Source organism: Drosophila kikkawai, chromosome 3R (assembly GCF_030179895.1).
Source record: "Drosophila kikkawai strain 14028-0561.14 chromosome 3R, DkikHiC1v2, whole genome shotgun sequence".
Classification (NCBI taxonomy): domain Eukaryota; kingdom Metazoa; phylum Arthropoda; class Insecta; order Diptera; family Drosophilidae; genus Drosophila; species Drosophila kikkawai.
In genome coordinates, this window is record NC_091731.1 from 35272053 (window position 1) to 35295454 (window position 23402).

General features: G+C 45.8%; 8 protein-coding genes across 8 annotated transcripts in view; 3 read left to right on the forward strand and 5 right to left on the reverse strand.

Annotated features, from left to right (window-relative positions):
* Positions 1-37: 37 nt before the first annotated feature.
* Positions 38-4579, reverse strand: LOC108072028 (putative nuclear envelope pore membrane protein POM 121B). The gene is made up of 5 exons (XM_017163009.2): positions 4546-4579; positions 4318-4489; positions 4064-4243; positions 3569-4004; positions 38-3505 (listed from the first exon to the last, which is right to left on the reverse strand). Exons 2-5 carry the CDS (start codon positions 4386-4388, stop codon positions 140-142), a joined length of 4053 nt encoding a protein of 1350 aa, XP_017018498.1. The 5' UTR covers positions 4389-4489; positions 4546-4579; the 3' UTR covers positions 38-139.
* A 246-nt stretch (positions 4580-4825) lies between these two features.
* On the reverse strand, positions 4826-6429 carry LOC108072033 (transcription factor Ouib). The gene is made up of 4 exons (XM_017163016.2): positions 6301-6429; positions 5212-6248; positions 5039-5149; positions 4826-4977 (listed from the first exon to the last, which is right to left on the reverse strand). Exons 1-4 carry the CDS (start codon positions 6415-6417, stop codon positions 4866-4868), a joined length of 1377 nt encoding a protein of 458 aa, XP_017018505.1. The 5' UTR covers positions 6418-6429; the 3' UTR covers positions 4826-4865.
* A 186-nt stretch (positions 6430-6615) lies between these two features.
* On the forward strand, positions 6616-7810 carry LOC108072037 (transcription factor Ouib). The gene is made up of 4 exons (XM_017163020.3): positions 6616-6751; positions 6806-7212; positions 7275-7517; positions 7578-7810. Exons 1-4 carry the CDS (start codon positions 6641-6643, stop codon positions 7672-7674), a joined length of 858 nt encoding a protein of 285 aa, XP_017018509.1. The 5' UTR covers positions 6616-6640; the 3' UTR covers positions 7675-7810.
* On the reverse strand, positions 7798-9412 carry LOC108072036 (transcription factor Ouib). Its single transcript, XM_017163019.3, has 6 exons — positions 9172-9412; positions 8997-9113; positions 8457-8941; positions 8255-8389; positions 8079-8189; positions 7798-8025 (listed from the first exon to the last, which is right to left on the reverse strand). The coding sequence occupies exons 1-6, from the start codon at positions 9304-9306 to the stop codon at positions 7896-7898; spliced, it is 1113 nt and encodes a 370-aa protein (XP_017018508.1). The 5' UTR covers positions 9307-9412; the 3' UTR covers positions 7798-7895.
* A 188-nt stretch (positions 9413-9600) lies between these two features.
* Positions 9601-11026, forward strand: Zaf1 (ZAD and Architectural Function 1). The gene is made up of 4 exons (XM_017163018.2): positions 9601-9804; positions 9863-10518; positions 10574-10708; positions 10771-11026. Exons 1-4 carry the CDS (start codon positions 9685-9687, stop codon positions 10985-10987), a joined length of 1128 nt encoding a protein of 375 aa, XP_017018507.1. The 5' UTR covers positions 9601-9684; the 3' UTR covers positions 10988-11026.
* A 68-nt stretch (positions 11027-11094) lies between these two features.
* Positions 11095-12572, reverse strand: LOC108072034 (transcription factor Ouib). Its single transcript, XM_017163017.3, has 4 exons — positions 12423-12572; positions 11592-12367; positions 11289-11534; positions 11095-11232 (listed from the first exon to the last, which is right to left on the reverse strand). Exons 1-4 carry the CDS (start codon positions 12570-12572, stop codon positions 11103-11105), a joined length of 1302 nt encoding a protein of 433 aa, XP_017018506.1. The 3' UTR covers positions 11095-11102.
* A 274-nt stretch (positions 12573-12846) lies between these two features.
* On the reverse strand, positions 12847-14941 carry LOC138928776 (uncharacterized). The gene is made up of 3 exons (XM_070286572.1): positions 13666-14941; positions 13354-13604; positions 12847-13293 (listed from the first exon to the last, which is right to left on the reverse strand). The coding sequence occupies exons 1-2, from the start codon at positions 13943-13945 to the stop codon at positions 13558-13560; spliced, it is 327 nt and encodes a 108-aa protein (XP_070142673.1). The 5' UTR covers positions 13946-14941; the 3' UTR covers positions 12847-13293; positions 13354-13557.
* Positions 14942-16155: 1214 nt separating this feature from the next.
* The window catches only part of Jupiter (microtubule-associated protein Jupiter), a 31744-nt gene continuing 24497 nt past the window's right edge, over positions 16156-23402 (forward strand). Inside the window, exon 1 of the mRNA XM_070286647.1 lies at positions 16156-16301. Coding sequence (XP_070142748.1) covers positions 16261-16301 — 41 coding nt within the window. The 5' untranslated portion in view covers positions 16156-16260. The remainder of the gene's footprint in view (positions 16302-23402) is intronic.

Sequence of the window (23402 nt, forward strand, 5' to 3'; positions counted from 1 at the left end):
TTTCCCGGACAATCCCCTCCTCTTTGTCAAAAAAAGATTTATATTTTCATACAAACTTTATTTCGAAAACTACCGAGCTTTATAGAAATTTTACCTAAACGAAACGATAACGATCTAAACATTGACTTAAAGCGCCGAACTACTTCTGTAGCCGCCGTGTTGCCTTGCGGATGGGCCGGTTCTCCGGAGGTGGGGCAAACATGTTTCCAGCGTTCGCCTGCTGGGCTGGACTGGCGCCGCCACTGAAATTGAAGGCTCCTGCCGGATTGCTCGCTGGCGGCGCCGGCGCTGGGCTGCCAAAGACAGTGGGTGCTGGATTGCCACCAGCGCCACCAAAGCTAAACGGCTTGGCCGTATTCATGCTCTGATTGCTGGGCGGCGAAGCAATGCCGCCAGCAGCAGCTCCGCCGAATGAAAAGGGAGCGTTGCCGGCAGTGGAATTGTTTGTGGCGTTCTTGGCCCCACCAAAGGCAAAGCCACCCGGCTTGGCTTGATTCTGGGTGGCAGCCACCGCACTGGCGAACAGGTTGCCTCCTAAAGCCGGTGCAGGGCTGGGTGTTACGGCGGCTGTGCTTCCGCCAAATGCAAAGGGTTTGTTCTGATTGGCTGATCCTCCTACTGCTGGTTGTGGTATCGCAGCTGCTGCTGCTGCAGTTGCTGTTGGTGCCCCAAAGCCTCCAAATCCAGAGGATGCAGCAGTAGCTGGTGTGGCATTGCTGGCGCCACCAAAGCCAAATGTGGGTTTCACTACACCTGTATTGGCGTTCGCTGGACTTCCAAAGACATTGGTGGCCGCCGGCTCCTCCTTTTTGCCGAAAGAGAAGCCTCCAGCTGCTGTGGCTGGTGTTGCTCCTGCTGCTGCTGGTCCTGCTTGGTTGGTGGTGCTTCCCCCAAAACTAAAGCTTGGCTTGGCAGCGGGACTACCAAACAAGTTTGCCCCACTGGGCTCCTCGGTCTTTTTGGATGCGGCGGCGGCGGCAAAGGAGAATCCTCCTGTTGGAGCAGGTGCCGCCGCTGTCGGTGTGGTCTGTGCGGCACCAAATGCAAATGGTTTTGTGGCTGCTGGTGTAGCAGTGGCTCCACTACTACCAAACATGGGTGTTGAGGGTTTCGTTGAAGAGCCGAAAGCAAAAGCATTGCTGGTAGGCGCAGGTGCCGGTGTTGCTGCTGGGGCTACGTTGCCAAAAGCTGGCGCAGGAGTAGCCTTATCGCCTCCTCCGAAGTTAAGCATAGCACTGGGCTTGCCCGAGCTTGAGCTCTTGTCTGCTCCTCCTCCAAATGCAAATACAGATTTGTTGACATCAGTGCTTGATTCCTTGGCAGCTGTGGCTGCTCCTCCAAAACTGAAGGGTGTGGCTGCAGCTACGCCTCCACTTTGCCCAAAGGGTTGACTCGCTGAAGGTTCTGCTGGTTTCGCGGCCGCACTGGCTCCTCCAAAGCTAAAGAGATTTGTGGCTGCCGTAGCCGAGTTGGTTGTTGGAGTCTTGAAGGCAAAGGCATTTGCCGGCTCTGTGGACTTGGCAGCTCCTGCTGCTACTCCTGCTGCTGCTGCTGGCTTGAAGGGACTTCCAAAGGTATTATCCTGACTTCCAAAGATTCCTGCTGGCTTCGAGGCTTCTGGTTTTGTATTGAAAACACCGCCAAAGGCGGTGGGTTTGCTTTCCGCTGCTCCATTGGTGGCTCCGCCAAAACTAAATACTGCTGGCTTCTCTGCTGAATTTCCTCCTCCATTACCCGTTGAGTTTGATTGTCCAAAGGCAAACATTGGAGCAGCTTTCGGTGGACTTATCATGCTGCTGGTGGCTGTTGCTGCAGTTGCTGTGCCAAATGGCGATGTGGTTGCTGTGCTGCCAAAGCTTAGAGTTGGTGCCATGCTGGGCAGGACAGTTGCCGTTGTGGTGGACGTTCCAAAGGTCGGTAGAGTTGTAGTTGTTGCCTTTGTTGTTTCTGTTTTGAAGCTTGTGGCAGCGCCTACGGTGGGTCCATTGCTAGAAGCTGGTAATTGTCCGAAAGAGAATACGGGTGCTGTGCTGGAGCTACTGGTGTTGGTGATGGAAGTAGTGGTGCTGCTGCTGGTAGATCCAAAGGTCAGTGTGGGTGCTGTGGAGGTTTTTGGACTGCCAAAGCTAAGCAAGGGCTTAGCTGACGTTAAGCCGGAAGCTAATGTAGTGGCAGGCAGGCTAAACTTGGACTGAATTCCTAAAGTAGCGGCTTTTGGGGCTTTGTCTGTGGTGACGGGCGTGGAATTTGAAGCTGCAGATGGGGCTACTGCTGAGATGGGAGTTGGAGCTGCTGCCGGAGCTGGAGCTGCTACTGAAGCTGGAGCTGCTACTGGAGCTTGAGCAGCTGCTGTTTCTCCTGGAGCGCTTTCTTTTGCCTGTCCAAAGGATAGCTTTGGCACAGTTGTAGACGTGTTTGCTGCCGTTATCGTCGCCGCTGGCACTATAACTTGGTTGCTCAATATAACCGGCTTGCTGGGGGACACAATAGTCTTTGGCGCGGTGAAAACGCTGGTCGTAGAGGTCGTTGTTGTGGTCAGAGAGATTGTTGTGGTGGTTGTAATGGTCGTTGTGCTGCTGGTCTTAGAAGTGACAACCGGCAAACTGATGGGTTTAATAGGCGTTGAAAGCCCTTTAGGCGGTGGCACCAGTGTGGCATCAGGCTCATCTGCCTCCTCTGGCTCACCTTGATATAGCTCACCCTTCAAGCCGCTCAACATGATGGCCAGCTTAGTCTTTTGAGTGCGCTCCACGCTGGGATTTCTTACGCCCAACATGGAATTCTGCTGCTTGGGCTTCACAAACTGTATGCCCGCATATTCCCCGGCATCCACATCGGGGCTGTTGAGATCCTGACGCGGCTGATCCACTGACGTTTTTGAGGGTTGCCGCGCATTGAACAGGGTAAGCTTCGGTTTCTCAGCTGCAGGAGGAGCCTCCGCAGGGCGTTGATCCTTGTTGTGGCTCTTGGCGGAAGGTGCTGAGATTGTACGCGCTGGTGGCACAGCCGGAACAGCGGGAATGGGCATGCTCTGTGTCCTTCCAATAGACTCGACATCCACTTTACGCTGAACCTTAGACTTGGGCGAAGTTTCCGGTGAACTAGAGCTGACGGCGGTCTCGTTATGGCTTCGCTGGAGGCTCTCCCGCATGTCAAACAGCTTCCGCTTGTTGCTGTGCCTTTGACTGGAGCTCAGCGAGGAGGCAATATCGTTGCTGTAGCTGCAGTTTCGCCGCTTGGCCACCTGCTCCGGCGACTGGCGGGGCGAGATTGCGCCATTGGAGTACATATGATGCAGTGTCGGCGGCGGAACAGGCAAAGAGGTAAGATTGTGTCTGAGCGGAACAGATACGGTCAGCTCCCGCTGCCTCTTGAAAGACTGATGCTGCTGCTGCAGCCGATGGAGTTCGTGTTGGTGTTGCTGATGGTGATGATGCTGATGGTGGTCCACAAAGTCCTCCCGCTGGCAGCTTCTTTTCGTAAAGTCGTGCGTAGACTGCGTATCCTGAAAGCAAGCGAAACCTAAGCTCATAGCTCTCCTGCTGCCCTCTGCTCTATTCCAACTTACACCACTGTTGATGCGTTTGCGTGAAATTTCCTTGAGCTCCTCCAGAACGCTTCTGGTGGGTTCGCATTCGTGCTGCGGATGTGGCGGATGCAGGATGGGTCGATTCTCCCGCGACAAATGCTCCTGATCGCTGGTCTTTAGCGCCACACCGACCAGAGAGTTGGATCGCATCAGGCTGGGCAGTGTGTTGCCGGAATAAAAGCTACGTTCTGGCGGTGCAATCTGGGTCAGCGAGAGCACCGGAACACTCGACTTGTAGGGCAGTGGTGGGGCTGCTGGCCGTCGTGGATGCGACAGTGGACTGTACAGATTGCTGACGGACATGCTGCGCTGCAGACCAGCAACACCACTGCCACTGCCGCGTCTACCAAGGCTGTTTTCATGGTAGGCCACTATGCGAGAGGTCAGGCCACTGCTGTGCACATCGGCAAAGGTCCTGGAAATGTTAATTTTAGGAAAATTTGCTTTTTGATTCTTAATGTGTATGTTTCTCACTTGGGATCCAACTGACTAAGATTCAGTTTTTGTCTTGATATGCTGCTGCTGCTTCCAGCAGTGGCCGGGGCCAGCGATTCCTCCGGGGTGCGACTGCCGTTGCTGCTGCTGATCACGCTGTTCCGCCTCAGGGGACTTAGTGTCATCAGAAAACTGCTGCTGGGCGAGGGGCGGCTACCGCTGGAATTGCAAAAACGCCAGAAAACACCTTTAATAAGCCAGCTATGCGGATGTGGCAGGCACCCTACACTTACATGCAAGAAGCGTCAATCCGCGTGGAGTCGGCCATGGGGCTGTTGTTCATGTGCAAACGACGACGCTCCATGCTGTCCAAGGTCAGTAACAGGTTATTAGCGCTGGGCAATGACGGCGAATGTGACACACGGAGCTCGGGCGGTATTATCCTCGCTTAAGCACGCCTTTTAGCTGTAAAAGCCAGGTTTAAGAGGTATTTTATGCAAAGTTTAACAATTTTAACAAACCTGGCGAAATGTCTGCAGTGTGACTGTGGCTGAAGCGCCAAAATATACCGCGGCGGATGGCAATGGAAAATACCGAGACCGCCACTAAAATACCAAAATATACCAAGACGATGAAAATTTCGGTATGTATCGAATATATTCGATAGATATACAAAATTACGTTATTTTAAATTAAAACTATAATTAAATTTATAAATATAATTATAAATAATTTTAATTAAATTAATTTAATTTATTAATATTAATTCCCACCCTAGAATTTAATTTAAAAATGAATTGATTTTTAATTAATTTAATTTTTAATTTAATTTACTGCCCCATTACATTTCCTCCTTCATGTTATTTGACTCCGCCCGAAAAGCGTGCAGTTTGGATCGCAGATGAGCCTTTAGATGTGTGTTGCGCTGGAAGGATTGTTCGCAAATGGAGCAGCTAAATTTTTTTAACCTTATTAATAATCAATTTATTAATTAAGATTAAGAGATGAACTCACGAATAGGCCCTCACACCGGTGTGTATCAGCTCATGACGTTTGCGCCCGGAAGCCGAGCTAAAGGACTTGTCGCAGTGGGTGCAGCTGTATGGTCGGGCATTTGTGTGAATTCTGGAAAGGATTATTATGATTACAACTGATGGGAATCTTCATGGATCCAAGGATTAACTCACCTCTCGTGAATTACACGGGTGGTGCTGTTGTGGAAGGTCTTGGGGCAGAATCGGCACGCATAGGGCCGCTCACCATTGTGCACAATCCTCTGGTGCAGCGACAGAAGGTGCTCCGTGTAGAAGCGCCTTCCGCAGTCCTCGCAGGCAAAGTTCCTTATGCCCGTGTGCCGCAGCATATGCAGCTTGAAGTTGCTCTGGTCCTTAAAGTGCCTACCACATTGCTCGCACACGCAATCGCGCATGCGTTGCTGTCGTTTCCGCGCCACAATCTGTTCCTCGGTCATGTTTTTCCAAGTCACATAAGGTTTCTTTTTCCTGGTCTTCGGGGGTGTCGTCGGGGGTTCAAAATCAACGTCGGTGGGTTTTGATGTGCTCCCGCGTAGGCGAACCCGTTGCTTCACTGACTTGGACTGCACGGGAGAGGCTGGACAGGAGCTGTCCGTAAGGCTGTTTTCTGCGACTTCTGCCTTATTTGTAGAAGAATTCTGTTTGCGATTTGGCTGAAGATGTCTGGAAGAGTTCGAAAAGGAGCAGTCTGTGTAGCAGTCCTCCTCGATTTCACCCCCAGATAGGCGGCTGAAGAACTCTTCGTGATCTGTGCTGGTTTCGTAAATGGTTTCGAATTCCTCGGTCACATTTGTGTTCAGGGTGTCGGCCTTCTCCACAGTTTTGACAGGTTCTTCCTCGACGCCGAGACAAGCGTCGATTTCATCATAGAAATCGTCTGCCTCAAAGGAGTCATCCAAAACGTCAGACGAAGCCAGCCCATCGGTGTTAGCCTCCTCCTGCTGAGCTTCGCATTCCTCTTCCTCCGCCTCCTCCTCCTGCTCATCCTCCACCATCTCTTCTACCTCATCCTCCTCCTCCTCCTGGTCATCCTGTTGCTCCTGTTCAAAGACTTCCCCTTTGACACTCTTGCCGCGCTGGAGCAGATCCTTTTGCGTTTGGAGGCACCGTTCCCTGAACACAATGGCCAGCTTCAAGTCGTGCAGGCAGCAGCCACAAATACAACTGGGCAGCCCCGGATCATTATTAATCTGAACGTAAAACTTTAATTGAAGGGAAAACCAGGATTTCATTGAAACTTACCACAGCGCCGGTCACCTGTCTAAGGTTTAGCAGCATTGTGGCGTTGTCAATGCTAAAGAGATTCTTTGGCCTTGTGTGGTAGATGACGCCGGCGCAAGTCCGGCACTGAAAGGGCATTTTAAAGCTGGGATATAGTCAGAAAATGAACATAAACAAAATTTGTTTTGGGAAAATGTGAAAGGATCAGCTGTTTTGTTATCGATATCGAAACCAGGGGTGTAGCGAGGGGGGTTCGATAAACGGCACGTCCATGTCTAAACTGTTGAGCTCACGCACACACACACATACTGGCATGGAACGTAAACAATAAACAATTAACTTAAAAATAGAAAAGCTCAAAATGCCAAATAAAAACTGTCGCATTTGCTCTGGACAGGAGGCTCCAATTAACATTTTTGAGCCTGAAAATATTCACTTGGTTCGCCAAATTCTGTCCATTACGGGAGTAGAGGTATGTGGCAGTAAATAATTTAACAATTACCTTATTCTTCTTTATATTTCGCAGCTAAGTGATAGAGAAGAACTCTCCAAACACCTGTGCCTGGCTTGCCTGGGTGATCTCAACGTAGCTATTAAGTTCCGCCAACGCTGCATTATATCCGAGAAGCAGAATCTGGAGAGGATCGAGGCTGTCCTCAAACATAACTCAATACAAGCAGAGGAGCAGCAGGACATAGATGATACCGAAATCGAGTTGTATTTCAGCAGGAAAGATGAAGTTACTCTAAGCCTGGAACCCACAGAAACCTTTCCAATTCCTGGAGAATCGGAAAAAGTGGCCAAACCAAAACCAGTTGGCCGAGGTGGACCCTATGTCTGTGGAGAATGCGGGAAAAGTATTAACTGCAGGTCAAACTTTTTAGAGCACAAGCTCAGGCATACGGGCATCAAGGATTTTCATTGTCAGTTTGGGTAAATCTTAAACTAAAACTCTAAATTTGGAATATATTTTTAAACCTTTTTTTTGTCTTAAGATGCGGCAAGAGCTTTGTCACCCGCAAGGAACTGCTTCGCCACAATCGTACCCACACCGGCGAGAAGCCCTTTGCCTGCATCTACTGTCCTTTGCGGTTCTCGGACTCCAGTGCCCGTCAGCAGCACCATCGTCGCCACCGGGACGAGCGCAATTTTCAGTGTGAGATCTGCGAGAAGAGCTTCATCAGTTCCGGATGCCTCAACAAGCACAAAGTGGTGCATTCCTCGGAGCGCCAGCACTAGTAGGTTTACAGTTGAAATTTTTAATATTTTCTCAGCTCAAAATTTCATTTATTTTTTAGTTGTAAAATCTGTGATAAGAGCTTTCAAAGGAAGTCCAACCTGCGTAATCATATGACAACCATTAATCACCTGGAAATGGCAAATAGTTTAGCGTAAAATGTACATAAACTATAGATATTTTTTATATTTAAAATATTCATAAATAATGTAAGAATCTTTCGATCTCTTTTTGAATCTGCAAAGTGCAAGTATTTTGTAACTTTTGATTAAAACCATAACTTGTAACATCCGGCGCGGACCATTTGTACTCTTTTTATTTACAATTACTAATAATAATAATAATAGGGCTTTACGTTAATTGCATTCGTTAGGGACGACTAGTAGAGCTCCGTGTGTCGCATTGCGTCGTTATTCTGGTGCTTTCGCATAGTCAGTTGGTGGGTCATTGTCCCGATGTGCTGCTCCAGTTGATGTTTACGGGAGAAGTTTTTATTGCACGGTCGACATCTAAGTTAATAAATTGTAAATAAATATTCCCAGCTGGTCAAGGCTTAACTTACAGGAAGGGTTTCTCTCCCGTGTGGGTAAGCATGTGGTTCTTAAGCACATTCGAATAGGAGAATGACTTGCCGCAGGTGGGGCAGGTAAAGGGTCGCTCATTCGTGTGGGTCCTGCAAGGACAACAAGGGAATTCATAAATTTTTAGCAAAGCTTCCAGAAAGGAAAGCAGCTTTACCTCTCATGCCTGATGTTAGAGCTGCGGTCTGCAAAAGACCGGTTGCAGTATTTACACATGAACGGCTTCTCCCCCGTGTGCACGCGGATGTGGCGATTTAACTCCGAGGGACCGGCAAAGGTTTTGCTGCAGATTCTAGGAGGAATAAAAATATATTCATTAAAATAATCTATAATTCAAAAATCCTTTTTGTGATACCCACTCGCATTCGAAAGGCTTTTCGGCCATGTGGCGACGCATGTGTATGTTGAGCGCCGCCCGCTTGGAGTATATATTGCCGCAAATCTCGCACATGATGTTCGTGGTGGTCTCCTCGGGCGAGGACTTGCAGTTTAAGGCTACAGGTGTCATCTCCTGGGCATTACTAGCAGCGTTGCGGGGTCGTCCACGACCACGCTTGCTGTGTCGGGTCTTGCGCACCTTTGGCTTGCGACAGCGCTCGCCGGGATTGTAGTCACTGTCGCTGCCCTGATGCACTAGCAACTCATTTTCGTCTAGTTCATCCGCCACGGCGTCTATTTCGTAGGGCTGCTCCGTTTCCGCAATGCCGTCCTCCAGGCGTTCCTCCAGCATGGCTTCCAGCTCCATGCCCTCCTCCTCTGTATTGATGAAATCGCTGGTGGCCTCGTAGATGTACTCCGCCACTATATGCGGCACCTCATCGGTGGGCTCGACCTTCAGCTCGGCCTGGAAGGGGAGACTAGTTTAATCCCAGTTCTTTAGCTGACGGTGGCCCACTTACCTTGACCACATTGGTGGTGAGCGCCACCTGGCACAGCCGCCGGAAGTCATGGGCGTTGGTCAGCTTGTCCAGGCAGTTCAAGCACAGCATACTGGGAATGTCCTGCAGCGGCACCAGCTGCAAATCCAAAAGAGTCAATGGTATTCTTCGCCCAGGTTACTGGTAATAAACCTACCTTGATGCTGACCACTTCCTCCAGCTTGCGGACCAGCTCTCGACACTCCTCGTCCTCCTCGTCAAACAGGGGCGACATCGTGTCCGCGTTAATGTGGTCTGTCAAACAGATCCGGCACAGCATAAACTCGGGCATGGTGGCTCCGTTTCGCAGTCGCAGTCGGGAAAATTCAGGAAAATAAACAAGCGTCTGCAGCACTGCCTCACCCAGGGTTGTCAAATTGTGCAAATGTATCGATAGTGCCATCAGTAATCGATGCGTAGAAAATAATTAATAAATCTAACTTGCATAAAAATGAATGGATTAAGCTGTTTTTAACAATTAATTAGGTTTAACTAATTTTAATTTGTTTTATGCTTTAGTGTTCTTTAGATAATTCATTTCGATCACAGCTATCGCTTAAAACTATCGAAAAACATTGCCAACCTGACAACCCTGGCTCTTTTTTAGTTTTTGTATTTTAAATCTGAGTTCCAGAAAATCTTAAGGAAAGCGCCGAAATAAGAGCACCTCATGGAGATCAGCATCAAGTGGAGCATGTGCCGCACCTGCAGGGCCGAGCGGTGCTCCACACTCCAGCCGCTCTTTGAATCCGAAGCCGTCAAGCATTTAAATCAGCACGCCGGTCTGCTGGTGAGTCCAAACAACATCAAATTGAAATGTTGTTTATACATTTATGGTTTCTATTTAGGTAAAACATGACGATGGCTTGCCCGATAAAATTTGTGCAGACTGCGTTGACAAGCTGGAAATGGTCCATCGCTTCATTGGGATGTGCAGGCATTCCGATGAGCACCTAAGGAAACTCGTGAGCAAAACGTTGTCCTCGGCTGCAAGCGTCGCTGATGGATCCCCTCCAAACCATAGAAAGCGTGCCAGAAAGCAAGAGCTCAGTCCACAGACACACAACTTTTTTCCGGTAGACGATACCACCGGAAAACCCCTGAAAAGAGAGGTAAACCCCGAGGAACTTGAAGGGAAATCGGAAATGGAAGAGATTTTAGAACCCTTGGATAAGACTCACTTGAATCAAGAAGAGGATAGTACTCAAGTCTTCGTTTTAAATACGGAACTCGATAAATCCAATGAGGAATACATCATTATAAATGAGGAATATAGGATCAATGACAATGACTTTGAGGCAACCTCCTCGCAGGGCAGTCCCATAGCCATACACAACGGAGAGTACCCTCAAGAGGCCAGTGAAGAGGACAGCCTGGCCCAAAAGTCAGATACCAACTCGGAGGACCAGCCCAAGTGTGAAATCTGCAACAAGACGTATTCCAATCCCTCCCAGCTCAAGTCCCACATGCGAAATCATCTCACCGAAAAGAGTTACGAATGCGAGTAAGTGTTTCATTTGTTTAAATTGCAAATGAACCTGATTATTTTTCGATTTTAGGGTATGCAGCAAGCGCTTCAATGCCGCCTGCAATCTGACCTCTCACATGCGCATCCACACGGGCGAGAAACCCTTCGAATGCGCTTACTGCTCGCGCCGATTTGCGGATCACAGTAGTCATCGCAAGCACGAAAGGTGGATTGATCTTGCTTTTCGAAGCTTCAACATCTTATATCTGGGTTTTATCGTTATTTTAGGATACACACAAATGAGCGCCCCTATGCCTGCAACATTTGCGGAAAAACCTTTGCCTTGTCCACCTCTCGCAAGGCTCACTATATGACGCACTCCTCCGATAGACCCTACAAATGTCAGCCCTGCTCGAAGTCATTCCGCCTGAAGCATCAGCTTACGGCGCACGAGAAGACAGATGCGCATCGCCTGGGCAGCGCCGGGTTTGTCCACAGCAGCTAGCTAATAAAAATACGATAAGTTATGGTAAACAATTCATTTTTTGTATTCCCTAAAAATACTATAGACTGAAATACTTGGAAGTTGGCTAACTTAAACTAGGCATTAAGCTAGGACCTTAACTGTCGACACAGTCTTCGGAATGGGCCATAGAATTCATCAACTCAACTCGACTGCGATGGGTTTGAGTCGTTAGGTGGGCTTTTAGCTGGTGCATCAGGGTGAAGGACTTGGAGCATGTGTCACAGCTGAAGGAAAGATATTATTAAGCAAGGTTTTCCTTTTGGAGAAGCTACCCTCCTACCTGTAGTTCTTCTCGCCCGTGTGGACCAGCATGTGGTTCTTGAGTATGGCAGTGTGCGTAAAGGACTTGCCGCATACCTGGCAGGCATAGGGACGTGTGTTGGTGTGGACTCTTTCATGGCGAATCCTTTCGCTGCGATCGTAAAAATGACGATCGCAATGGGCGCACTTGTACGGTCGCTCTCCCGTATGGCGACGCATGTGTGAACGGAGTTCGCCCCTTTGGCGGAAGGCCTTCTGACAGATTCTAAAAGCCATAAGCAAGATTAAAAACCATGTTTTGTAAACTCAATTTTCCACTTACTCGCACTGGTTGGGCTTGTATTCCGTGTGGGCCATCATGTGGACCTTGAATAGGGACTTTTTTTCACAGACTTCACCGCAGAGGCTGCACACAAATGTTGTGGCCTGCTCGCCCTCTTGACTGTCTGTTTTGACTTGCTTTACCCGGCCGCCCTTTTCCTTTCGCTTTCCCTTGAGTTCGCTATCTGGCTTGCGCGGCCTTCCCGGCTTTCGTTTTCCTAACGGACTGGCGGTCTGATCGGGCGTTAGCGATATGAACTCGTCTTCCTCAAGCTCTTCTTCATCAAAGTCTACTTCGTTGTAGTCTTCGTTTAGCAGGGAAATATCGTCAACGGACTGGCTCTTGTCTTCCACATATCCTTCCAACTGAGCCTCATGTTCATAGGCCTCCAGTTGAGAGATTAAAACCTGGTCAGGGCTCTCTTTGATCTCAGCTCCGTCCTCGACCTGCTCAGTCAAGATAAGGTCCCTTATGTCCAGGCCTTCCTGCGACTGCCAGGAAGCGGCCTCCAGCTGCTCCTCCTCTATCTCTTGGAGGATCTCCTCGTCCTCTTGATAGTTGGAGTCTGCGTAGTTCAGTTGCAGCTTCTCGTAGAGATACTCCATGTACTTGGTATCGCTGGCTTGGGCCAGATACGCTGGTCTTTCTGCATCCGGAAAACTGGTTGCCCAAAAAACCTGTGCATTCAGGCACAGCTGCCGAAAGTTGAACCACATATCAACGAATTCGCAGCAGCTGCTGCAGGCGGTGCTGGGCATCTTGGCAGACTCCTGAATCTGCGGGAAATTGGACTAGTAAGTTGAGATTCATTCTAAGGACATCCCCACTCACCCTGATGCCGGAACAAAGCTGCACCCTGTCGCCTAGTCGATCCCCGCCCTCAGATGGCTCTTCAAACAGAGGTGTCATCGTCTGCTCCTCGAACTCGCCCATGCAAATCCGGCACTTTACCAGCACCACCGGCAGGGCGGCGGCATTCATCCTGGCCAGCAGTTAGAAATCAAGAATTTTCAAATAAATTCGATGTAAACAAATCAAGTGCAATAGAGGTGGGAAAACACATCGAATTAATTATCGATGCATCGATATCTTAAATACGCAAAGCAATATTAATCGGTTTAGAACCTATCGTTAACGACCAACAATCAGCTGATTTTGTTTATAAGAAAACTTACATGGACAATTGTAGGTATAATTAAAAAACTAGTGTTCGGGACAGACTTCTTAAATTGGTCCAAGCAACAGTTTGTTCAGTCACAATACCCAAAAATTATGAAAAAGTGGCTAGATATTGTGCGATACTTTCTTCTCTAGCTATATCGATATATCGCCGTTACAGAAAATCGATGGTATCGATAGAGACATCGACTGCTTTCCCAGCTCTAGCGTGCCGCGACATCTTTGCATTTCCAATTCCAATTCCAAGTTGCATTTGTCATAGAGTTGGGAAACTATCGATAGTGGCACCATTCGATATTTTCGATGTTTTGAATACGAAAATTCGATACTATCGATAGTATCGCTTTTTTACCATTCTTTTTGCAAATTAAAGTTATAGCAATTTAAAATAGAATTATATTACTACTAGCGGACCCGGCGAACTTTATCTCGCCCCAACTTCGACTGATTAAAACAAATTAAATTGAGACGTTCCGTTTCTACTTTGACGTACATTATTACCTTACCTTATTCCTATCTTCTCCTAAAATTTAAATTCAAAATTAGTTGATAATCAAAAAAAAGTGATGACTTTTAAACAAACCTTTCGTTGGATTGACAAATTTTTTTGACCTGAAATTAGTGCAGAGCGATCTGATATACAATGTTTTTTGTTTTGTTATCCGGTGCAAAAATAAATAATGATGACGGCTTTCCCACACGCGAACAGGCTACGTATAGCTGGCCATGTGAAAGACATGGATATTCCAGATGTATCCCGCAGACTTCCAACGATTGGCCTTGCGATTTATTGATTGTCATCGCAAATGCCAATCGAACTGGGAACTGACTCCTCTTGAATTGGAATGGAAGATCTGTTGGAATAATCGGAATTCGTGATGACTTTTAAACAAACCTGTCGTTGGATTGACCATCTTTATGTTGAAGTGATACCCATCTTCTCCACGACAGAACATCAACGGGTATTGAAGAGCATCATAAGACCGATGAGTCTCATAAACTCGCTGCAATTGGCCATTATCCCGACGCTTAAGAACAATATCGCGTGATTCAACATTCTCGCCAACAATCACCACTGCGACTTCATTGATAGTGGGAGCATTAAATTGTCTTGCATGGCTACCAGTGGGTCTTTTGTCAGCGCTGATAATGATTTTATGTTCGTCATAATGCATTATATCCAATGCGGTTTTAAACAATCTGACCAATTCATTATGCTCATGGAGAAGGTTTGCAATTGTTGAATAATTTCACGTTTAGTTGCAGTAAAAATTGCACAGCGGTGATTTAGTTCAACTTCCGAATCACCAATGAAATAGATCTGAAGGAATTTATGATCTTTGTTTTGTGGTGGTAACAAAGCGCCCGCTCGGTGGTGAATTTGCCCTTGAATCTGAATGTTGGGATGCAATTTTGAAAAAATGTGATAATAAAGAGACGCCATTACCTTATAACTTGGATTGTAGCCTGATTGTTGAACAACCTCGGCTCCAAAAGACATCATTTGAAAGCATCCGTTATATTTTTGTGCAAGCTTCAGGAAACTATTTGATTGGGCTGAGTTTCCATATAGTAGCGAGTACAATGGCTCTGGTGGATGAGCCAAAACGGGCAATTTCATTTTGCCACCTGCACAGCATAAGCCGGGGGTTTCCAGCCGAAACTTCAATGCATTACAATGCTGACATACAACAGATAATGAACCAATAACAACGCACGTAAGATCCTTGTAGGATGTTTCAGGATTGTATGGGAATGCAGCGCGATTCAAGTTTTCATTTGCGGCTCGTCTTCCTCTATTATTTTGTCGGGCTTGAGGTGGTCTTTGTGCAGCGCGAAGCTGTGCCATTTGGGCACGTATCGATGCATTTATTTCTGTACGTTCCTCTTGCGTCCGACTATTACGGAAATTCTGATTATTTATTGCACTGCGTGAACGCCGCCCAAGATTTGATCGTCTAACAGCAGGCATTACTTCCAATTGTTTAAGCTCACTTTGGTAATGCTTCGTTAGCTCGATTTTTTTGTTTAAATATTTTTTTACCGAGTTCATTGATACACAATTTCAACGCAGCTATGATCTTTGTAGGGTGTTTCAGAATTTTACATACAACAGTGTGTCCATCTGTTGAGCCGCTAGCGACCTTTCCGGAAGGACTTTCCAAAATTTTCTTATGCTATAACCTTCTTCTGGCAATTACAAAAAACTGAAAAAAAATTTGATCCAAATCGGCCCAGCCGTTCTCTTGTGATTTGATCCCTAACATTTTTTGTCTCCATTTTTATATATATAGATTCAATATGTTTTGACTAAGTAATTAACATAAATATTCTATCCAAGCAACTTTGCACAAATAAAATTGTATTACCATTGCTAAACATACGCTTATACTGTCTTCCCACACAGCGCATCTGTGAGGAACGTTTGGGATTTTTCGCAGATGCGAAACTCGTGTTCCCACAGAGCTGCATCAAAGTGCATCTGCATCCGAACAGCTGATCGATCAGCTGTGGCTCATGAAAACGTAAACAAAGGCGGTCGAATTGGCAGTTGCAAATTTGAAATGGAGCATTTACCAGCTATTTTGGCTGTTGTACAACAGCAAAAGGCACAGATTGCGTCAGAATTTATCCGCAATAAATTTAAATGACTTAAATGACAAGGAATTTTAGTTTTTCTAATGATTTTTCTCTAACAAAGAGCAAATTCACCGAAAAGTGTCTATAGGTGGTATAGGCATCCAAAATCTTTAAAATAAGGTAGAGGTAGGCGGTTTATATTAAATAGTAACAATTGGGGACATATTGGGGCAAGAATATACCGAAAAAAACGCCAACATCTATTTTGGGCATGCTTGTAGCTTTGGCGCCACGTTTTAAATTCCATATCTCATTTGTTTCTCGCCAAGTGTGTATACACTTTCGTAGTGATGGTCAAATTTTCAGAGTTGCACCGAAGAACTATCGCCAAACAAACGGTCGTTACATTTAGATGCGCTTTGATGCAGGGCCAATTGAGAAAATTCGGAACGGCAAAACCTTATGGACCGTTTGTTCAACGGATGCCAGATGCGCTTTGACGGTGTGTGGGAAGACCCTATTAGACTCTGAAGACGTGGCGTAGACCCCTTTCTTTTGAGATTCAGTTAATATTTTTCACCACCAACTCCAATTTAAGTTAATTTAGAATACATTTTTATTATAAAAAAAAAAATATATATATATATATATATATATTTGTTTGCATTTTTCTTACTAAATTTCAGCAACAAAGCAGAGATATAAAAATAGTCCCGTACTATCGATAGTGATAAAAAACTATCGATGGTGGCTCAAAAAAAGGAAAAAGTCGATACCTCGATAGTACCATCGATAGTTTCCCAGCTCTAATTTGTCATTTGTTGTTCCGCCTTCCACGATAGTGTTCGTCCGCGTGTGTCAGTTTTATAACGCTAATAGTTCAGACATCCGTTCACGGTTAAGAATAAAGATGATCTCTAACTGCGATATCACCGACAAGGCCAGCAGCAAGTAAGTTTAATAGAAAGGATTCCTCGGTTGCCGGCATTTTTAAATTCAGAACGTGTGCTTGTGTTGGTAGGCGGTGCGATGCGGTGCACTGGTATTGGTTGTCCGAATTTGCAGATTTGCAATAACAACGTTTTTCGTTCCGTTTCTTTTTGTGTGTGCTTCCTCCTCCATTATCTCTATTCCTCGTTTAGAAGCGGGTGGCGGGGGGAACCGGCATTTCCGTTCCGAATTTCTGCCTCGCCTTCGCCTGGATTTATTGATCTTTTAATGGGTTAACTGTTAACTGGGATCTGGATCTGTTCCAGTGCTCCTTTTTCCATTTTCCATTAGCCATTGTTATGGACGCGCTGGAAAACGCCCTTAACAACCGATATTTGATATCACTTTTACCCCCCCCGCTGGCAATACACATGTGTGTAGGCATTATTATAAGTGTAGGATGGCCCAGCTGCAGGCAGGGAAATTGACCATTTTGAGTAGTTAGTTCAGGGCAACAGGACAGTCTCGGTACGGTGGAACGTACACATTAGTTGCCTAATTTTCCGGTTCCATTTGATACTTATATGCAGGAATTGGAATACAATTTTAATATTTAAACTAATAACAAAATAATTCAATTATCAGTATCGCTTCAAGCCCAGCTTGTTTCTTGAGTTTCAGAAATCTACCGGTTTTTCTTTCATTTCCAAGTAATTTTAATTCCAATCAAAAGGGGAGCAATGGTAAATAATAGATTATTTTCAGCGATAAGCGCGCCTTCGTGTTGACAAGGAGTATTTTTAGCAGAAATGAATTAAATTATTTATATTATTTATAGAATCCATTATTTACTCATGAGAGTTCACTGTCCCATGTCTGCATGCATGTGTATGCGTGCGTACTTGCATACAGTGGTGGTTCTAGTTAAGTGCACACTGCAATGTCAGCAAGTGTGCCAGTTTCCCAGCTGCCCCTAGCCCTCGCTCCTCCTCCGCCTGCCACTACCCTAATGCCGTATCGCTCGATGGACATCTCAAAACCCTCCCCGCACCGCATACTCGTAATCCTAACAGTTTTATGACTGCAATCGAGGTGGCGCTTGTTTTTGTCTTTTTGTTCTCTGTGCCCGTTTCCAAATTGTTGGTCAGCCAACTTCATGATAGAGGTGCCAGCTAACCAAGTAGCCTGGGGGGGTTACAGCTTATAATTACATGATTCTAATGGTAAGATATGCTCTTATCGTCTGGTTTTTGGTTTCTATTCGTCGAAATACTAAGTACATTAAAAATAAAAGGCTTTAATAGCAATTAATAAAGCTTTAGGAGTATACAAACCATAGGGCATACAGAATTACTTGTTTTCCAAGTAATATAGTTGATACAGCTACATTTATTTGTGATATTAGGAACCAAGCGCAAACCTAAGGTAAATATTTAGGATAAAAAATAAACACACATTTAATAGTACTTAAAAAGGCTTCACATAACAATTAACACTGTTAAATGCAGTTCCGAATCATTAAATTCCACATTAGTATTCCTCTTTAACGACATTTGAATGTTTTGGAAAATAGAAAACAAAAATGGAGCATAAATTGCACCTAGAACCCCCCAGAAGGAATTGTTTTACGAGCTCTTTTAATGTCAGCGCATAAAAGTAAAGTTTTAAACGATTGTTTCTGTAAACAAAACTGTGCTCGTTGAACATTGATGGATGTTTTAAAATAGCCCCAACCCGCGGGCACCTGCTCCCCGTGCTTGACCTTTGCCAATTTGCTGGTTTTCCCGAAGCAAACTAGCTCTCTAGTGTGCTCTAAATTGGCTCCTTGAGTCATGCGGAATTCCGCCTGCAGCTGTTTCGATTCGCACTTATCATCATAATACGGGTAATTGTGGCGATAGATGAGTAATTGCGATTGAAATCGATGGCGTTCTCTCTGCCACACCACCACAGTGGTGGCCAGTGATTAAGGGCAGTCGTGTTGGAGCTCCAATTCCTGGTATTGGGGGATAGTTTCGGCCATAATATCGTCACGTGCCGCTGCCGCTATTGCTGCTCCCGAAAGTGCTTAACTATATTTAAGTATAGTCACGCGATCAGGCTAATGCAGAGAGTGTGTATATATGTATATGTACATATCTGGCCAAGAGCAAATGCACCGGAGTTTGAGGCTGAGTGGCAAGTGCATTGAACCCGGGACACATTGCATGTTCGCCTTCTGGATGTTGTTGTTTGACTCGCCATAAAACTAAATGTCGATTTTGATTGCCTAGCCGCGGCGACTAGTTTTGTGCTGGCTTCGGGTGTTCGGGTTTGGGCTTATAGGTTTGGGTTTGGGTTTGGGCCTCAGCCCTAGAATGAGTCAATGGGTCTAATTCCCTGCAGAACCGTCAGAGAAAGCCGCATAGCCGGAGAATGCAGCCAGCCGCACCCAAAATGCAGACAGACGGGCCCACATTAATCCGACATAGAAATAGTGATAGATCTACACTGAGCTGAGCTGAGTTTAAGGCTGTTTTTGAAATTGAGGGAAAAATGAAAACAGGCTAAACTGGCAAAACTAATCAAAGAATGGAATTTTAAAATGTTTATTTATGTAGGAACGATTTTACATTACTTCTTAATAAAAGTCTCTCTTATTTTATACTCAACATATATAGTAAATTTTTTGTTAAGTGTAACGCTGTCAAAGGAGGAGTTTACGAGTAGAGTTAGTCTGTCACTGACGCATGCAACCCACACGATAAGCAACCCCGACCGAGGCCATAGTAGTAGGACATATCTGTCATATGGCCCATGCCTCTGTCCTCGGTCTCTTCCAGTTTCCCTTTTCCCTGCTCCTGCCCCGAAAATGCATTTGTCTCTAGATATTGGTCAGGGTGGGCCTGCCAGATAAATGTTTTTTTCGTGTAAATTAGGGAAGCCCTAGCGAGTCACGTTTCCTGTTCTCCGCTTTCTTCCTCCTGTGTGACTCATACCCGATTGATAGATGATTAATGGAGTAGCATAACTTTGGCCCTGACTAACCGACTTCTTGTTTGCTCTTCTCTCTTTGCAGGTAAGTCCATATTTACGTCATGCAGTGTCCTTATTTGGATGTAGTTCCAGTACATAAACCCCACTGGATGGATTATTGGCTACCGTATAAGCGGACCTCAAGGCTGTCGTCTGCCGGGGCCAATGCAAAACACAAAACGCTCCACTGAGCAGACAGCCGTCGCCTTGTGGTATCTGTATATCTTTTTGTATCTTCTATTTGCTACGAGAAAGCCAAGTCACTGAGTGACAATTTCGGCAAAAAACATTTCCACTATAATTGGGCACAGCTCTCGAGCTCACTTTCGGTAATTGTTGTTAAGTAATAACGCGTCACTCGCCGCTGGCTTGGCTTGGTGGACCATTAGCCGCCTTATATGGCCGGCCTGTTCGATTACCCGTTTTGCATAGAGCCTATCTGCATCAGAGTTTTGCCATTTGCAGAACGATCTGTTTGCGTCGCGAGTTTGCCTTCTGGCAGTTGTTGTACATGGGCGATTACCATTATGGCTTTGCTCTACGCCCTCTGTTTGGGGGCCACAGATGGGGGCAGAAAAATAGTAAAGAAAAATGTGAGGAATTTAATTTAAATTTCATAAATTTTGTCGTATATTCAAGCGATCTTTAAAGCATTACAAAATTTAATTAATTACTCATCGCATTGCCAGAGGGTGATATTAAGATATAGGCTGTACAATTCGTATTTCTAGCTCTAATACTCTGACCGCAACTGTGCTTGCTTCTATCAACTTCCCCTGGCCCTCGGCTGGTTATGAATTTATTGCTGAAACGCCGCTGCTGCCTTGGGATCCAAAGACGCAGATCCCTGAGTCAGCAGCGTCGTCGCTGATGGAAAACCTTTCAGCCGATTTTCTCTCCAGCCTCGCTCTTTGTTCCTCCACAATTCGCCAGCTGGCTGGCTCTGGCACTCAAACTCGTCGCGTCGCGACTCGACTCCACTCCGGGTTAAATGAGTTGCTCCCACACACAGACGCGCGGATCCGATGTATTTATAAGTTTGCATATTTGCATTGTGGGCTGTGCGCTCCGACCGTATCTGCAGGCTTCACACGTTCCATGGCGATTTCTTTGTAGGATTTGGCTTGCCACGAACAGGGTGTGTTACTCCTTTGTTACAGCCAGACGGGACGCTTGCCTGGCTGTGAATCACTGATGAGTTGCTCCTGGGCTGCTCAATTATGCGATTAACCCGCTACCACCTGCATGCCGATGTAGGCACAGACACACTCACACAAATTTGCAAAAAACTGCCCTTGCCGGCTGACTTTTGGACCTTGAAATCTGAAATCCAGCCAGCCAGACGACGTCACCCTCGTGGATGATGAAATCCCCCAAGGATTAAGAGGGGCGGCTGGCAGGCAGGCAGTCAGTTGTCTGAATTGCAAGGGTTGCTGCTGCATTTGCAAGTGCACTGGCTGATGAAGGCCTCGTCCTCGGCCTCGTCCACGGCCTCTGTCGCGGCCTCGGGCGGATCTGGAGCAGGAGCTGCTGCCGCTGAATGGGATTTGTGAAAGTGAATTTTTGCTACTCCACTTTTTGGTCTGGCAAGGGATTTCCTGTCACTGTTCAAGGCAACCAACCACCAGACATAGAAGAGGTTACTCTAAGGGTTGATTTTTGGACTGCAATTGCCTGGAATTTTGCACAAATTAAATCAATTTGGATTTTAGCATGTTCTTTGTTTTAAGAGGGAAGGAGGCAGGCACTTTGGACTGTCTGGGCTTAAAAATAAACCTAGCAGATCTTCTAATACAAAAAATAGAGAATTTAAAGATACATCCTGTACTTAGTATTATTTATTTGAGTTTTCTAGCTTTTTTGTTTGAGGATGACGAGTAATCTCCACTTGATAGTCTTTGTTTTTCTGGGTTTCTTCTTCACCGCCTAGATTCAATATTGATTTTATGAGTATTTCTTGTGGTCATCCGCAATATACATAAATAATCAAAGAACCTTTTGTCTCTGGGCACACCCCAGACGAATATCTTTATGCTGATTTCTGCACTTCTCGGGAGTTCTCGGGGAGTGAATTAATTTGCTCTTAATTGGACGTCAGGCCATAATACCCATAACTCATGCCCAGCCAGGCCCAGGCCCAGTTGCATAGCCAAAGAGATCATTTCGAAGATCTTTCGCTGGAGAACAAACTGGAAACGCTGCGAAATGCGACTCCAAGCGAGAGTCAATGGCCACAATCTGGGTTATTCAATGCAAATTGTTTTTTGTTCCGACAACGCCCCTCTTGGGGGAAAACGATCTTTCGGTTTAGCGATAAGTTTGAGGTCTTAAAAGCGTTATATTTATTGTGGAATGTATGAAATGAGCTAAGAACTTTTAAAAAAATCATATTTTTTAAGTCCTAAGCCTTTTCTTCCGAATTATAAGCAATCTTTTAAGAAATTCCCTTCTTTTATCTCTCTAGATCAGTTATTTTGACATTCAATTAATTGAAACTGGTCTCAGTGGCCAATTAATTCTCATTTAGCTGCGATCTCCCATTGTTTCGAGACTGCACAGTCATGTGTGTTTGCATACAATGCGTGTAAATGTAAATGTTTGCTCCACATTATTATTATTATTATTTAAAAGCTGAGATATGGCGTGTGTGCTGGCTACGCTTCTGGAGCAGCGGCAGCAGCTCGCTGCTTTGTGCCAGATCATTGCCGCAGCTGCTGTGTTTAGAGACTCGAGATTCCGAGACTTGCAGCGATCCGAGTTTAAGCCAAGTCCATTGACTCGATACTCACGATGATTACGATGATGACAAGAGAAGTTTTTGTCCATAAAGTTCGTTCACTCTTGACACTCTGACTCTGAAATGGATAAAAGGAAAAGGAGAGAAAAGAGTGGAAGCACAGCGCAAGATTCGCATGCAAACACTGCATCCGACAGCTCATCCTTCTGCCTCCACCTCCCGGTTTGTGCCGCGTCATTTGTGCCAAGAGCCTGATGGAGCACCATCGATGGCAATGCGTTGGCTTCCTCAAATCGCTGCCAAGGGATCAGCTCGCAGCTAGAGAAAAGGCGACTGGGTCGTCGTCGTCGTTGTCTGCTGATGATGATTCCAGAAACGATCCGTAAACGAAAACAGGTTCTCCCAACTCCCGATTCCAAGTCCAAGTCCAGCCCATGGCCGCTTTCTTCCGTTCCGCTAAATTCTTTTGTCTTTGTCGCTCTGCGAGCAGAATTCCGCGAGAGAACCGGCTGTGGCCGACTCTGTGGCAGGTGCCCCACTTCTCGCAGCCCCCAGTATCGGAAATTAATTCCTGGAATTGTTTTCCCCGCCAAGTGAGCAGTCGTTGATTGAAAAACAAAAACAATCCAAATTCTGCGGGTTAGAAACGAGGGAGGAGAACCCTTCGATTTTGATGTGATTATCAAGCGTAAGCCGAGAATCTCAGTCCCTTGTTCCATAGGGCCCCCTATGGGTCTTGGGCATAGGGAATTTCAGCTTGAGTTTGTCGTTGATTGCCATTATTATCGCCGCCTCGCTTAAAAACACAAGCGGATGTAAACAAAAACCCAAAAACAAAGTCGATAGGCAGCCGGTCAAAGATAACAGATGCAGATGATGCCTAAGCACACACAGACAGGCATGGAGACACACAAGTGGTTTTATTGAGGATGCATGCAGGCAGCCAGGGGTTAAGCAAGGGTCGAAGGTAGAGAGATATGAAGATAAGAAGAGCGAAAAACCAGAGCTAAGAAGGAGAAATAAATTATACAAATTAAATATATATATATTTTTTTAATTTTTAAAAATTAAATAAAATAATTTAATTTAATTATGTGGCGCCATCTGTGCAGTTTCTTGAGGCACTAGCTGGTGTCTAGACTAGGTCTGGCAACACTGAACGTAGTGCGACTCAACAGCGCTAGGTGTCGTATTTGGTTTGCTGCGTAAGCTACCACTAGATGTCTCTCAAGTGGCATACAGTATAACAGTCTGTCAAATATTAGTGAAATACATGTAAAATATTAAAGTACGTATAACAGTTTACACTGACAGAAATAATCAAGGTTGAAAATAAACTTTTTTTAAATTTTAAAATATAAATATTGCAA